We start from the raw sequence: 17,480 nt of genomic DNA, 5'->3' as shown, positions 1-17,480 counted from the left end.
ATTGTGAGAGGCAAGAGAGGAGATTGCTGGGGCCTTAAAAAGTATCCTCTTTAGCCACAGGTGAAATTCCAGAGGACTGGAGAATAGCCAATATTGTCCTCTGTTTAAGAAGGGCAGTAGAGATAAACCAGAAAATCATAGGCCAGTGAGCCTTACATCAGTGGTAGGGAAATTATTGGAGAAGATTCTGAGGGATAGGATCTTCTTACATCTGGAAAAGCATAGACTTAATAGGAACAATCAGCATGGCTTTGTGCAGGGGAGGTCATGTCTGACAAACTTGATTGAGTTTTTTTGATGAGGTGACAAAGATGATTGAGGGTATTACAGTGGATGTTGTTTACATAGACTTGCATAAAGCTTTCAACAAGGTCCCTCATGGTATGTTCATCCAGTAGCTTAAAGCACTTGGAATCCATGGAGATTTGGTAGATCAGATTCAAAATTGGTTTGGCCATAGAAGACAGAGGGCAGTGGTGGAGGGGCATTAATCTGACTAGAGATCTGTGACTAGAGGTGTTCCACAAGGATCAGTGGTGCAACCTCTGTTGTCTGTGATATATAGACATGATTTGGATGAAAATGTAGGTGGGCTGATTAGTAAGTTTGCAGATGACAAAAATTAGCAGAGATGTGGATAGTGAGGAAGGTTGTCAAAGGATTCAGCAGGATGTAGATCAGTTGGAAATGTGGGCAAAGAAATAGCAGATGGAGTTTTTTCCAGACAAGTGTGAGGTGTTGCACTTTGGGAGTTAACAAACGTAAAAGGAAAGTATACAGTAAATGGCAGAGCCCTTAGAAGTATTGATGTACAGAGGGGCCTTGGAGTATAAGCCCATAGCTCCCTGAAAGTGGCAACACAAGTAAAGAAGGTGTGCAGCATACATGCCTTCATTGGTAGGAGTATTAAGTATAAAGAGTAGGAAGGGTTAGTAATACTAAAACAGTTAGCAATTGCAGCTGTGTAAAACTTTGGTCAGGCCACATCTGGAGTATTGTGTGCAGTTCTGGTCACTATTACAGGAAGAATGTGGAGGCTGTCGTGAGGGTGAAGAAGAGGTTCACTAGGATGTTGCCTGGATTAGTGAGTTTAAGCTATGAGGAGAGGGTGGACCACCTTGGATTGTTTTCTCTGGAGTGTCAGAGGCTGAGGGGGTGACCTGATAGAAGTATATAAAATTATGAGAGGCATAGACAGGGTAGATAGTCAGACTCTTTTTTTCCCAGGGTGGAAATGTCAAATCCTAGAGTGAGAGAGGGAAAGTTTAAAGGAGATTTATGTGGCAAGTTTTGTTTTTACAAGAGTGTGTTAAGTGCCTGGAAAGCTCTGCCGGGGTGGTGGTGGTAGCAGATATGATAGCAACATTTAAGAGGCATTTAGACAGGCACATGGACAGGCAGGAAATGAGGGATAATAGACTATGTGCAGGCAAATGTACAGTTTAAATTGGCATCATGGTCAGCACAGACATCAAGAGCTGAAGGACCTGTTCCTGTGCTATACTGTCCTATGTTTTATGTTCTAACTGAACAAATTCAGGACCTTATCTGCACCCCATCTGCAGCTTCACTGAGAAATGTTTCTTTCACTGAAGAAAAATAACCACTAGGTGGCTATAAACATCTATAGATATAATATATTGCAGTAATGGGGATAAAAATATTAAATGAGTCATCAAAGACTATTAATGTTTTAACTATATTCTTCAGCCTATGCAAGGTTTTTTGATTAACAAAACTGGCTATCGTATTTAGAACAATAAATGTATGGGATGAGATTGTGGCTAAGTGATACAGAAACTGGAATATCTATTACCACATTCCTATTCTTTTGTGACTTTGCTCTGTGGAAATTAGCTGCTCTGTTTCTGCATTACAACATTGACTACATTTTATAAGTCCTTCATTAGCTGGTATCTGTTTTGGGGCTCATACTGGCTTAGAGAGCCCTCATATAAATGCAATTCTTTCTTTCTCTTTTAACGCTATGAACTAGATATTCACTCATACTACTCTAGAACAAAACAAAGTGAGTTGTTGAAAATCACAGTTGACTAATAATAGATCAGAAAATAAAAAAGACATGTACTCGGTGTTTATTATTTTATAAAAGCATAAATGTTTAACTAGACTGAGTATACAGTGTAAACACAAGTCAGAGAAAGATGATTGGAGTGCTATATGATACATGAAAGTTACATGCTAACATCATGGTGATTTTGCCTAGGAATGCTATCATATATGGCTTAATTCTGGTTTTATCTACTTTACATTTTGGAGTCAGAAATTTTTACAGAAATTGCTTCAAATTTTAATAGTGTTGTGCTCGGTAGATTTTATATAGTCTGTCCATGGCCCTAAAAGCATACCTATTATGGAGCATTATTAGTTAACTTATCCTCTCTGTGCTCATGCCATGGATTTTATATTTCAAATGGCACCCAAACTATTGGAATTTATGCCATCACATGGTTAAATCAACAGCAACTACATGATTTCTGAGCATTTGTGGTTTAACATGGGAATATAGAAGCTGCTGTCAGTAATTCAGTCTTGCTCTACAGGCTGTACTGTTTTGCATCCTCCTCTACTGCAATCAATGAGAACTGTAATACTTAAGAATTAATTTAACTGTAAAATAACCTGAGTACATTATGCTTAGCTGCATGAGGTATAAGTGAGTTTCTAATAACATACTTCACGACTTAGCAACTCTCCTGCCTCAAATTATTAATTTTATGCACCTAAATGGTCATTTGTAATTCCTTCATAATTATAATAGATTATTTATTTTAACAAGGTTTATTGAAGACTTTGCTGCTTCCACCATGATTTTGTGTATATTCTAATCTTTGTTTTGGCATCTAAAATGTTCAAATATTAATACATGTGTTTATTCCTTATTTTCTTTGGGAATTATTTAGTGCTGTTGGCTGCTCAACCAACTTGACAATCTTGTTGTTGCTAGGTGTGAAGGAGCCCCCCTGAACTGACAGTAACAAAGGAAGAATAAACACCATAGAGATCACTAGATCATTGTGGGCAGCTTTCTGCAAGCACTGGCACTTTGATGCTGATCTCAAAATCCAGACTATTTTGTCATTTTTTTTATAAATCTTTTGAAAAAGGTATGAAATCTTATGGCTTTACCCTTGATCATTCCATGGATTTAATGAACTGCACATTACACTCCTAATAATTTGTGACAGTCTTTTCTGCGTAACATCAAGATAAACAATAACATGGTCTAAAAACTATGAAAGTGAATGTTTACAATGTAAGCCACCTGAATATATCGAGTATCACGTAGCACCACAGGAATTCTCCATTCTTAGACAATCAACTCAATGGTCTCACTGATTTGAATCAATAAATCAGTAAATGTGTTTTTAATTATATAGGACAAATGAACAAAAAGTACAGTTTTAATCGATGAATTTAATTTTGATCTGGACTCTTTGATGAATGAAACAATAAATAGCCACCTCACGTTTCCTATAAATATACATTCCAATTGTTTGCTTATTTACTGTACTCAAAATTACTCAGCTTTAGTTTTCAAGATTGCATGAAAATTTCAAACCTGAAATCCTTGCCACTTCTAGGATCAATGTATCTTGCACACTAATTGCTTCTGCTACGATTCCAACTAAGAACTAGTATATATTAGTGAAATTATAAATCACAACTGGGAAGTAAAACAAAATATAGTGGTGGGGGATGGGATATTTAAAGGTTAGATACTCTGCAGCCACAAATATGAACCCCAAAGTGCAAGTTAAGAATATCTCCTTGAGACCTAAGAGGAAATTGGAGTGAGAGGGACTGATCCAGTTGTTATCATTTGTGTAGGCTTCAGCAACATAGGCTCAAAAGGCAGGTAATGTGAGCAGCTAGAATCTAAATTATAAAACAAAACCTCAAAGATAGTAGTTTCTGGATTAGCACCTGAGCCACATGCATATTAGCATAGGGTTAATAAGATCAAAGAGGTAAGTGCCTGTTTCATGAAACACTTGGCACTGATACAGAGGAAAAAGAGAGATGTTCCATTTGGACAGACTTCAATTGAATCCAATTTAGACTACTGTCCAGGGTTGCAGATAAAGCTTTAAACTAAATAATGATCAGAGAACGTTCAATAAGGGCAAAGTTTAAAAAGAAAGCAAAAGGCAATAGAGCAAAATAATGACATGGATTGTGAAGATCAGACTGTGACAGGAAGGGACAGAGCATACATTTATAAAGAGGGCAACTCCAAATAAGGTCAAACTATTGAAAAATGCTAAAAAGCTAACATTAAAGACTTTCCATCTGAATACACACCTCAACAGAATAGATAAAATGATGGCACAGATTTTAAAAAAATATGCAGGAAAATCTCATTTTCCTGCCTGTCAGCCAGAATGATTGCCAGTCAGTTCAAAAACATCTGGTAATTGTGGAGGGGAGAGTGTGCACTGAGAGAAATGAGAGAAAGCTGAGGCAACTTGGGAGTTAGGGATCAAATACAATGCAGTGATAGAAGGAACTGAGAAACCGGCCTGAGGAGTTGTCAATCAATGCATGAGAAAGATCATGGAGGAGGGAAAGGCATTCGCAGAATATCATCCTGCTGTCCTGGCCCACAGCTGTCCTGAAAAGACATATACCTTTTGGATTTTTTTTGATGGGACTCTCCAACAGCTGCTTTAAATCTGGCCTCATAGGCTGCACTTACACCGAGTTTTCCTGATTGCAGCTGGTGCTGGCTACTGAAAGTAAAATAATACTACACCCTAATGTTGATGTCATGTTTTATTTTTGTTCCTGTAACCTTTCACTTTTTTAAAATTGATCCCTTATAGATCCCGTGATACAAATTGGAGCACCCCTCCAACCAATAGAAATCCAAATCCTCATGCTTTCTGCAGAAGATCATCAGAATCAGCATTTGTCCTCCTGAATGGTGCTGCTAATGATAATTAGATGGTTCAAGAATGCATAGAATCCTGGGTGCCATAGCTTACAGTCAGATTCTGTTGCTCAGCCCATGATTCACAATGCCGTACTTCCTGACTGGCTGTGAGATGTCTATATCGGGGGAAACAAAAATCACCTGGAAACGCTTGAATTCTGAGTGACCTGTAAGAAGGAGGAATGAGTTCTACTCAAAGTGGGAAAGGGAAAGAGAGAATGCAGTGCAAACCAGAGAAGAGCAATGAGGGAAAGGGAGAACTGCACAAACTGAAGAGGGCAACAGAGAGAGAAAACAACACAGATCGGAGAGAGGAAGACACAAACTACAGGAGAGAGAGAAGCAGAAATACAAACTGAGGGAGGCAGGCTTCATGAAAATCAAAAAAACAAGATACTGGAAACCTCATAAAACAGAAAATACTGGAAACATTCATCAGGTCAGGCAGCATTAGTGGAAAGAGAAATATAGGCAACATTTCAGGTGGAAAATCTGAAGAGGGAGAGCTCATGCTGGCCGTACCAGGGCCAGGCATTGTGGTACAATGACACAGATGTTCCTAAATGAGCATGTACTTGCCGCCCATGTTCCACACTCCCCTGAGCTTAAACTCAAAATCCAAAAGACTGATCGCATTGGCCCATTCAGTCCAGGCTGCTTATCTGGAAATCTTTGTCTGATGACCCCTGCCCACAGCTTTGCTATCTGTCAGAGCTTTCAACTTTTTTCAATGTTACTCAATGTATCAGAGAGCAGATATCCCAGTGTAAGCAGCCATAGACAAATCACAGTCAAGGAGTTGCTGACAGAGCTTGGCCAGTAGGATTCAGTACTTGTACATTCTCACAGCACAACTGTCAGCAGTTCCAAGCAGAACTACTGGGTTAAGCAGTTTTGGTGCTTCTCCCGAAGGACTGAATCACATCTCCCTTCAGTGATGAAGTGTGGAGACCAGTGAATTGAGATAGTTTTTGTTTTGTCATGCAATGAAAGCTAATTGGCTTTCACGGAAGCTTTAATTGTCATACATAGGTAATAGTTTTACTGAATTCTCGTAGTTTCCCATTGCAGCTGATACTGTAGAAACATCACAGATGTTGTTCCTATTTTAGTAATATTCTTAAATCTTTTTATTCTATTGTGTTTTTTCTTTGATTTATAAATTATATTAGCTAATTGTTAAGTATCTCACTCAGAGCTTGATGATAAGACACTCAGCAGAAGTACATGGGGTAATATTTGCAAACTGGGTAAAAGCCATATAATTCAATATTGTGCTCATGAATCACAATCAGTGCCTCATGAGAAAATGCTATTTTCTTAACTATAACATGATCAATTGTTGCATCATCAAACCCACAGAAATACCTCAAATCATGCTGCCAAGTACAAACACCCTGATGCTTGACCTCTGCTTCTTTACAAGATGCATTTGGGAAGTACAGACGCTACAAGCGTGATAGAGGTGGAGGTAAAAGGGAGGGAGAGTTATGTTTTTGATTAAGGAGAACATCATGGCAGTAGATGGGGAAGATATTCTTGGGGCTATGTCCAGTGAGGCTGTCGGTGGAACTTAGAAATAAGAAGGGGACAATCACTTTGATGGGATGTATTGTAAGGCTCTCCAATAGTCACAGGGATTAGAGGAGCAAATAGAGGAGATCACAGTTAGCTGTAATAATAAAGCTGTAATAGATTTTAGCTTCCCTCATATTGACTGGAACTGTCGTAGTGCAAAGGGCTTGGATGGGTAGAATTTGTTAAATGTGTCCAGGAAAGTTTTCTCAAACAGTATGTAGATGGCCATACTAGAGAAGGGGCTACACTGGAAATGAGGCAGGACAAGCGACGGAATTGTCAGTGGGGGAACACTTTGGGACCAGTGACCGTAATTCTATTCATTTTAAAATGGTTATGGAAAAACTGTCACAATGATAGAGAGTCCTGAAGGCTGTGTTGCCTGCCTGGTGCCCTGGTTTGGGACATCTTATCTGACCTGCAGAGGAATTTGGAATGGGAGGGGAAAGATCCAGTTGTCACAGTCCATGTGGGTACCAGCAATATACAGTAGGTAGAACAAGGAAAGAGGTTCTGCTGAGGGAATTTGAGCAGCTAGGGACTAAATTAAAAAGCAGAACCACAAAGGTAATAACCTCTGGATTGCTATCTGAGCCACGTACAAATTGGCACAGGGTCAATAAGATCAGAGAGTTAAATGGGTGGCTCAGAGATTGGTGTGGGAGAAGTGGGTTTCAATTCGTGGGACATTGGCACCAGTATTGGGGAAGGAGGGAGGTGTTCCAATGGGACAGACTCCATCTGAACTATGCTGGTACCAGGGTACTGGCAAATTACATAACTAGGACTGTGGATAGGGCTTTAATCTAAATAGTGGGGGGGCGGGGGGGGCGGGAGGAGTGGGTACAACAGATTGGTAAGGTTTGGATAAAGTAAAAGGGAAGGAGAGTGCAGGAGAGGTTACTGACATCTCCAGAATAAAGAATAAGACAAAGTTTAGAAAGGGATAAGAACTTAATTTCAGGTAACATGGAGACAAATTTGAGAAGAAGAGTGGTGAATACAGGACTGAGGGTATTATATTTGAATGCATGCAGTATACAAAATAAGGTAGATCAGCTTGTAGCGCAGTTAGAAATTGGCAGGTATGAAGTGGGCATCACAGAGTTGTAGGTGAAAGAAGATCAAGGATACACATCCTATCAAAAAGACAGCCAGATGGGCAGAGAGGGTGGGGTGACTCTGTTGGTAAAAAATGAAATCAAATCCTTAGCAAGAAATGACTTAGGATCAGAAGGTGTAGGTGGAGTTAAGAAACTCCAAGGGTAAAAAGACCCTGATGGGAGTTGTATACAGGCCTGCAAATAGTAGCCAGGATGTGGGGTACAAATTACAATAGGAGTAGAAAAGGCTTGTAAAAAGGGCAATGTTATGGTGGTCAGGGGGGATTTTAATATGCAGGTAGATTGGGAAAATCAGGTTGGTACTGGATCACAAGAGATGGAATTTGCAGAATGCCTACAAGATGGCTTTTTAGAGCAGCTTGTGGTCGATCCCACTAGGGAAAAGGCAATTCTGGATTTGGTGTTGTGTAAAGAACCAGATTTGATTTAGGGAGCTTAAGGTAAAGGAACCCTTAGGAGGCAGTGATCAATAATATGATAGAATTCACCCTGCAGTTTGAGAGGGAGAAGCTAAAATCATACATATTGGTATTATAGTTGAATAAAGGTAACTACAGAGGCATGAGAGGGGAGCTGGCCAAAGTTGAATGGAAGGGGACCCTAGCAGGGATAATTGTAGAGCAGCAATGGCAGGAGTTTCTGGGAGTAATTTGGAAGACACAGCATCAGTTCATCCCAAAGAAGAAGCAGCGTTCTGAAGGGAGAATGAGGCAACCGTGGCTGACAAGGGAAGTCAAAGACAGCAGAAAAGCAAAAGAGAGGGCATACAACATTGCAAAAATTTGAAAAACCAACAGAAGGCAACTGAAAAAACAATAAGGGGACAGAAGATGAAGTGTGAAGATAAGCTAGCCAATAATATAAAAGAGGATCCCAAAAGTTTTTTCAGATATATAAAGAGTAAAAGAGAGGCAAGTGTGGACATTAGACCGCCAGAAAATGATGCTGGAGAGGTAGTAATGGGGAACAAAGAAATGGTGGATGAAATGAATAAGTATTTTGCATCAGTCTTCACTGTGGAAGACACCAGCAACATGCCAGAAATTCGAAAGAGTCAGGGGGCAGAAGTGAGTGTAGTTGCTGTTACTAAATGTAAATTCTGTTACTAAATACTAATGCATTGTTTTTAACCTAAGTTGGGGTTAATGCAGTTATTAGTATACAGCACATTATTATGGGCAGTTATGTAGTTCTAGTCTTTGATTTTGAAAATCTTACCAACATAACCACCAAAAGCAGCCATTTCCTTAACGTCAAAGTCAAAGTCAGACAGTCAGAGACTTTTTCCCAGGGCGAAAATGGCAACACGAGGGGGCATAATTTTAAGGTGATTGGAGGAAGGTACAGGGGGGATGTCAGAGGTAAGTTTTTTTTAAACGGAGAGAGTGGTGGGTGTGTGGAACTCAATACCGGCAGGTGGTAGAGGCAGATACATTAGGGACATTTAAGAGACTCTTGGATAGGCACATGAATGATTGAGAAATGGAGGGCTATGCGGGAGGGAAGGGTTAGATAGATCTTAGAGCAGGATAAAATGACGCCACAACATCAAGAGCCGAAGGGCCTATACTGTGCTGTAATGTTCTATGTTCTATCAGAGACTGGGAGATTGACAGTTCTCTGCCTTTTAGATTAGGGATTAATGTTACTGCGTCTAAATTACATTTGCCATGGATGGAATTTCACACTTCCAATTGATTTTGCTGATGGCTCGAATCCAGGAACTATGGCTCAACTCCAACTCAGTCTGTCGCTCTGTCAAGTCCATTAACATTCCATTTAAGGTGTTTCAGCCCCCACTTTTTGTTCTATTCCTTGACAAATACAAAAAATGAATTTTGCTGATTAGCCCTGGTCAGTTCAATGTATTTTGTTAGCCACCACAAAAACAAGAAACCAGAGAAACAACTTGGTAAAATTTTTTAAATGATATTTAATCTATCTTTTTAAAATCATATGTAGTAAGATAATAAGATTTGAAAATTGTCTAGTTTTGGGACAATAATTTTGAATTTTCTATCACAATCCTCATTTACAAGTTACTTTGAAGATGAATTAAAATAATTTAATTCAGTGCTCCCTAACTGTGTTACTGTATAGCAAAACCACAGTTGAACTGTCAGAATTCATTACAAATGATTTCCTTCATCATGGGATGCCAAAGTGACTACCAAGAGACCAACAAATTTGATTTTAATGCTTGTTGACTTTTCCACAAACTGGGACCAGTTTGCACGAGTACAATAAGTAAGTTAAATTATTTAATGGATTTGATTGGAAATGATATCCATATCTCTCCTAAATAAGGATGGCCCTGAAAAACTAGATAGTGTTCAAATACATTTGTATAGTAGAGAGAAGAGATTGGAAGATCCAGAGGTACAAGAGAGTGCAAATGCTGTAAACTGGAGAAAAGAAGCAAACTACTGGAAGAACTCAGCAGGTTGAGCAGCACCTGTGGAGGGAAAAGAATTGTTAACATTTTGGGTCGAGGCCCTGCACCAGTCTTTATTCCTTTCCCTTTGTAGAGGCTGCTCGACCCACTGAATTTCTCCAGCAGTTTGTTTTTTTTTGCTTTGGGATATCAAAAGCTGGAGTACGGCACCAACTGACATCAAATTAACATAAGGGAATGCAGAATGGGCCAAGAACAAATGAATGTAATTCCCAGGCACATGTCAATCTCATATAAGACACCAAGGCATATGTGCAATCCCCAGATATTGGTTTCAGTTTCTCACGTTTGGTGCTCAGGACCACTTCACATCCCTGGTCAGTAAGGCTGAATAGAATGTTAAATGGCCCACATAACAGCAGCTCCTGATTTATACTCACACCCCTAATTTTACAATGAAATTGGTAACTGCACTCTGTGTTATCTATAGCAGCTCCCCAGTTCTTAAAAAAAGTATGTAATTCCACTAGTAAACCTAATCTAATTACCTATAAAAACATTGTTTACTTAGAATCACAGCAGTCACTAGCTGCAACACAATATTCAAACTTTTTTACGTCACAAAGGGCTTTTTTTAAGAGAGTCATCCCAGGCCAAGGGGCCTTCTTAATTGGCACCCTATCCACAATCTTAAAACATGCGTTGCCTCAATGATGATGCCTTGTGACAATTTCCCAAGGCTTCATTGACAGGATCTCCCAACCTGTACCAGCTAGTAGGACAAAGGCAATGGGCATAAGGAACACGATCACCTTCAAGTTCATCTACTGATCACACACTGTTCTGACTTGGAAATGCACTGCCATTACTTCATAATTGTAGCATCAAAATCCTGATCTACAGGTAGCTCTTAAGCACCTGTACTCGAGTGAATACAGAAAGGTTCCAGGGTGACTGTGTTGGGAAATAAATGGTGGCTTTCCCAGATGTCTTCATTCCATGAATGAGTAAATAACTTTATGGTATCTATCCTGCTGTAAACCTCCTTTCCTTATATTTTTCCACTTTTAAGTTATTAATAATTGTATGCTCTAAATCTTTTTTTACCTATAAAAATGGCTAAGGTACCCTTTCCCCTACTAACATCTTCACTATTTTGAAATCAGAAGATCTAACCTAACTCATCCTTTGCCAGGACATAAAACTCCAACAGTCCTCTCCTTGTACATTCTCAAGTTTAGTTTCACTTATTCCCTTAATAATCTAGAAATACAAAGGACGCAGATGCTGGAATCTAGATGGAAAACACCATGATGCTGGAGGAACTCGGCAGGCCAGGCAGCATCCATGGAGAAAAGCAGGTAGTCAATGTTTCGGGTCAGGGCCCTTCTTCAGGACTGAAGATAGGCTAGGCTAACAGCATGAATATTGAATTCTCCCACTTTAGGTAATCCCCAGCCCCCTTCCCCACAAACACCCCCCCCCCCAACCTTGCTTCTTCTCTTCCCTTTCCTAGCCACTTTTTTTCCTCTCCCTCCTTACCTTTGACCCATCCTCCAGTCGATCTGCTCTCTCCTCCTCCCCCGCACCTGCCTATCACTATCTCTAACTTGCATCTACCTATCACCACCCTGTGCCCACCCCACCTCCCCACTTCTGTCCACCTATCACTGCTCTGCTTTCTCCCTCCTATATATTGGGCTTCCCCTTTTCCTATCTTCAGTCCTGAAGATGGGCCCTGACCTGAAATATTGACCGCTTGCTTTCGTCCATGGATGCTGCCTGGCCTGCTGAGTTCCTCCAGCATCATCGTGTTTTCCCTTAATAATCTATTCTTTTCTCAATTTGTGCTGTGGAGCACAGTTCTTCAAGAAATTATAATTATGAAATTGTTCCAGAATGATTGTACCCTTTAAGTAATATCATGCAAGACATTGGTTGACGGCATTCAGCTATTCAATTTGATATAAGTTCAGAATTCATAGCATGTATTCAGCTTTGTCTTCTGTCAAATATTGTTTGGATATTTCTGGGGACACTGCTTCTGTGCAGCAGCACCTGAGGGCAGGTAGCCAGTCAGATTTTGACAATCTACTTGAACGTACAGAGGCCACATCTGACCCAGGTAAGTGCAAACACCTGAAGTCTGCACTTCTGGGAAGCAGGGTTAATCCAGTTTGATCTGGCCTTAAATTTCAGCATAATCTGGGAGACATACTAATGTAATAAAGATGGCTTGTTTCTTCTTCTTGTCTTCGGCAGTCTCTTAGGATCAGGGATGAATTGCTTCCACTCTTGGTTTTGTAGGTTCTGATATGACTAATGAGGTCAATGTGGGAGTCACAGACTCTTCCACAGAGCAGGAATTGGCTGAGAGGGTGGTTCGGTGGTTTGTGAGGTGTTGCGCTCCTTCTGTTGCTTATGCAGGGCTTCTATTGGTATTGGTATGCTCCTGATGCATGGTCTTGTGGTTCTCAATGTGAATCCAAAAGCTCCGTCTCTATTTTGAGTGAGCATGGGCCCGAGGTTCACAGGACTCGGTGGGGATGTTGCACAAGGAAACTTTGAACATGTTCTTTTTCTCGGTACATGTGGTAATCTGCTCCCACGACAGCGCTCAGAATAGAGTGTCTGTTTCGGGAGTCATAAGTAGTGAACACCAGCTGGAGATGACTATTACTGCGATTCCTTCTGTGTTACTCTTTCTAATAAACTGGCATCTTGCTATAAAGTGGGTTTAGAATTCAGTGCAAACAGATTGCTTAAGGATAATTGAGATGAAACATTAACCCTGTTTTTCTCTCCACAGATGTCACCTGAGTATTTCTAACCTTTTTCTGTTTTGTTATTTTTGATTTCCAACATGTGCATCATTTTGCTTCAGGATTGCTTTTTCCTTGGCAAATTGCACTGAAGCAGCAAGCAGAGGATAAACATCATTCAATAGATCCTGCCAGATTGTCTTTATTTACACTAAATATTTATGCCATGCTATATTGGTCTTCAAACAATCTTCATATGTCATGATGCAAATTTAACAATTTGGGCCATTCTGTGTTTGCATACACCATTAGTGACTAAGAGAGGAACCCTGCTGTGAGTTTGGTGTAAACCATGACAACTTTTAATGATCTCAGGAGCCACAAAGAGCTTGAGGTAGAAATTGAGTTCAGTATTTCCTTCCTTTTCTTTGTTTGTAGCTTGGCAATCATTTGTTTAGTACTCCCATGTCCCATGGCTAAAATCTCAGAAGTCATGAATACTTTATTAAAGCAAAAGTGGCATTACTTCCTCCTTGAATATGGTGATGTGCCTTGGCTTAAATATCGGTTGTAGCTCAAAGGGTAGAACTGCCAATTAGAGAAAGAAGCTAAGAAACAGGAGCAGAAATAGGCCATTCACCTCCTCAAGTTTGCTCCACTGTTCAACAAATCAGGGCTGCTCTCTACCCTAATACTATTTTCCAGAAATCTGTCAATCTTCCTTTTTGAACATAATCAATGATTGAGCCTCCGGAGCCATCCAGAGTAGAAATTTCCAAAGACTTACCACTCTGTGTGTGAAGAAATTTCTGTTCATTCAATTCTCAGTGGACTAGCCCTTATTTTGAGACTGTGATCCCTAGTTCTAGACTTCTCAGCCAGGATAAACCTCTTTCCTGTGCCTACCCTATTGAGCCCTCTAAAAATTTTGTATGATGCAGAGAGGTCACCTCTCAGTCTTTTAATTTCTAGCCTAGCCTACTCAGTCTCTCCTCAAATGTGTGACATGCTTTCCAAGAAAACAGTCTGGTGAATTTACAGTCTCTTGTGAATCTTTGCTTTGCTCTCTCTACAGCAAGTTAATCCTTTTTTAGGTTAGGAGACCAAAATTATTCACAGTACTCCAGGTGTATTATCACCAAGATCCTTTTTAATTCTAGTAAGATATCTTAATTCCTGTGCTGAAAAAAGTAACAAACTCCAACAGGCTAACATTCTGAGGCAGAAGGTTCCAGGTTTAAATTCCATTTCAGAAACTTGACAGCAAAAATCCAAACTGACATTCCAATACAATACTGATGGAATTACTGGCTGAACAGTTCGTCTATCTAGTGCTACAAAAAAGGCTTTGTAGCGGAGAAAATAATATTAACCAATTTTAAACATTTTCAGAGTGAATTAATACCAGTTGTTAACAAGATATCTATCTTTTGGTGTGAGAATTGTGTGTACCATTGCACTATTTTTCTAGCTTGCTAAGGGTTGTGTAATATCCAATATTAGCTTCTGGTTTGTACTGTGGCCTAAATTACAAGTAAAGTTGTTTACTCATCGAGAAACCAACTTTTAATAATACTGCAGGCTAAAGCAAAACGTGAATTCAAAGATGGGGCACAATTCTCCTGTCAAACTGCCTCATAATTTCTGCAAACATAATTCCTGCTAAACAAACCTCAAGTAGACTGACCCAAAATGGAATTGGATAAACCACGTATTTTGGTGGCTTCCACAGGGTTCTCTCAAAGTTAGGTAACCAGAAACTCCTGAACAAATCCTGCAAAAAAGGAAGATAGTTCATCAGATCAGAAATAGGAGAAAGACATCAGACAAAAAAAAGTCCTGCATGGAAGGAATGCCTCCCCTTAAACTTTTCAGGTCAAAGACCAATTCTAACAAAGGATCTTCAACCCGCATCCACAGTTTTTTTTTCCTGTTCAAGGAAGAAACTTGCCAAGGGGTGTGAGTAAGGGCAGGAATGTCCTCTATGAAAGCCTGCACTTTTGGAAGCCCTACATTTTATTTGTTTACCAGAAAAACCTCAAACAAACAAGCATAAGCTCCAGCACTCACCATTACTCAGAAATGTTGACTTTGAATCCTCCCAGGCTGCCTTTGTTGGAGATGCCACATATGTCATATTGTAGCCCACTGTTACATTGCAGAAATCAAGAAATTGTCTACCATCAATAAAGTGAAACCTTCAATAAATTTGTCCTGTTCCTTTACATCTGGAGGGGGCATTTGATTACAGATCAAGGCATTCGCAATGATGCTCATTCCCTGACAAGTATCCCTTAGCAATATCCTTGTATTTTTCCATGAAGAGGCTACCCCTACAAAGTGCTCTTCAGAATCCTGTGCAAGTTTCTTGGCCTCCCTGAGAAGACTCTGTTAACCATCTCCTAACATTGTGGTGTGCACTCAATCTCCACCTACTAGCTGAAAAATTGCTGGTTGTTTTGTGATGTTATCCTTTAAGGGCTGCTTACTGAGGAAAGCTGCTTTTAATAAGGGAAATCAACTCCTAATTCCCACTGTTCCTAAAACAAAGAGGCATTCCACAAGGAATCCCTCTGGTGCTGTTTTGTATCTGGCATTAAGAAATATTGTGATTTTGTCTTTAAAGAGTTTTTTAAAACAGCAATAGAAAGATTACTAATTTTTCTAACACAAGAAAAATGGGGCAAACGAATCTCGAGGTCACCTTCTTTTGGACAGGACATTAAACCGAGGTAGATGTAAAAGATCCCATTGCACTACTTTGATTAAGATTACCATCAGTCAACATCACTAAAACAGATATCCAGTCATTATATCACATTGCTGTCAATGGAAGCTTGTGATGTAGAGATCAAGTGCTGTGTTTTCTACGTTACAACAGTAACAATGAAGCGCAATTGCCTATAGAGTGCTTTAAAATTTTGTGAAAGATGTTACATTCATCATTCTTCCTAACAAAGTGTGCATGATTTATCAAAGTAGTCTTGGAAACTAGAAAACTTGCACAAAAAAATTACATCGACTATTTCTCATAGTCTAATAAAGTGAATAAGAACAGCCACTGAATTTCTGTTGAGCAGTATGTGAGCAACAAATATATTTTAAAATTACCAAAATTTCTTTGGAAGTATTGTGCAGTGTACATGCAGTCAACTGGTCGATTAAATAATTGTCTCTCGAAATAGTGGACTGTTTGTGATATTTTTCCTAGGCATTGTAATTTATTCTATTTCATGTTACAAATGTTTGACTTTTTACGTGCATCTTTGAAATACAAGGAATTTGACAGGAATGTATGGTTCTTTTTTTGCAGACAATTATTATGGCACGCCAAAACCCCCAGCAGAGCCGATTCCACTATTGCTAAATGTAACGGATCAGATTTTGCCTGGTGCCAGACCTAGTTCAGAGGGCAAAAGGAAAAGAAACAAGTCAGTAAGTAACATGGAAAAAGCTGAAATTGCTCCCCCTGAAGCAGAGGAAGAAGAAGAAGAAAGGCCTGTTGTCAATGGAAATGGAGACACAATTACACCAGGTCAGTATATCAGTGCAGGGAAAATAGTGGATAAGGAGTGGGATGGGAATGGAGAACTATTAAGGTTTCTAAGGACTTTTTGTAATGGCATGTACTTTTAAGATATTGAACCCGAATTTGCTGTGAACATGGGTCATTCACCGTACATTTGCTCATAGACATTCCAATAAGTATTGCCAGGAAAGTTGTTGTAAGTGGGGCATCCAGAGCACGATATAGAGTCCTTGGGATTTATGTGAGCTGGGAAAGGCATTGTGAATCTCCTTAATCAATCAAATTGAGGAATAGTTAATAAGCAGTGAGGAGTCTAAACAATAATGTGTAAACTGCAATAGTGTACTCACCAGTAAGTCTGGTAGAGAAAGAGTAACAAAGAGAGGGGAAGAAGGATAAGATCTAGGATACAGATGGAAGGAGAAACTACATTTGTTTTGGTCCTTTTCATAAGTCATTCATAGTAATTAGGATTTGAAGGAATGAGAGTCCATGTTTGTGAAGTTAATCTTTAATGCCTGATAGGTTGTTTGACAATTAAGATTTATGAATGTACTTAGGCTAGAATGACTTGATTTAACTTTTTATGTCAAGTTAATTTTGTATCTGCAATAACAATACATTAACACCATTCAATAAATTTGAACAGACAACTCCTGGGTTTTCACTTTTAATTGTGCATGTGTCATCACTAAAAGTTGCTGGATGATTTGTTCATAAAAATGTGGAGCACTGATAGCTTTATCTTTATTTTCATAATGAAATCCAGCCTCTGAAATAAATAAATAATAACCCTCTGAATTAGAAACAATTTAATTGGTTTTAGTCAGTTTTGTAAATTATATCATTTTATACAAAGTAATTTCACAATTGAACAGTGAAAATTCTGTGTCACATTTTCCAGCAATTAACAATTGTATCTTCAATAATGTAAATACTTTTCCATTGTTTACAGAAATTTCAGTTCCTTTTTTTTCCGGATTTTGTCAAGTTGATGTTTGTATATTTCCAATGATGAGGACTTTTGAGGAACTTTTACTGTTATTGGCTTGTTTGTGAGATTTCGTTTTAAAGTAAGGATGATATGTTGGCAAAATTGTCCCTCTGATTTGACTATAAAATCCTTTCCTAAAAT

At 39.2% G+C, this 17,480-nt stretch overlaps 1 protein-coding gene across 15 annotated transcripts in view; it reads left to right on the top strand.

Moving 5' to 3' along the window:
• Positions 1-17,480, top strand: part of magi2a (membrane associated guanylate kinase, WW and PDZ domain containing 2a) — a 321,741-nt gene that overhangs the window by 174,570 nt on the left and 129,691 nt on the right. For 14 of the 15 annotated variants that reach the window (XM_052033862.1, XM_052033859.1, XM_052033861.1 and 11 more), the window contains exon 4: positions 16,130-16,351. In XM_052033862.1, coding sequence (XP_051889822.1) covers positions 16,130-16,351 — 222 coding nt within the window. Of the gene's footprint in view, positions 1-16,129; positions 16,352-17,480 lie in introns of those variants that run through there. The other variant, XM_052033863.1, reaches the window with a different exon arrangement.

This window comes from Pristis pectinata, chromosome 19 (genome assembly GCF_009764475.1).
Source record: "Pristis pectinata isolate sPriPec2 chromosome 19, sPriPec2.1.pri, whole genome shotgun sequence".
NCBI classification, from domain to species: domain Eukaryota; kingdom Metazoa; phylum Chordata; class Chondrichthyes; order Rhinopristiformes; family Pristidae; genus Pristis; species Pristis pectinata.
Note: the sequence above shows the minus strand (reverse complement) of the source record. Positions and strands in the feature narration are given on the sequence as shown.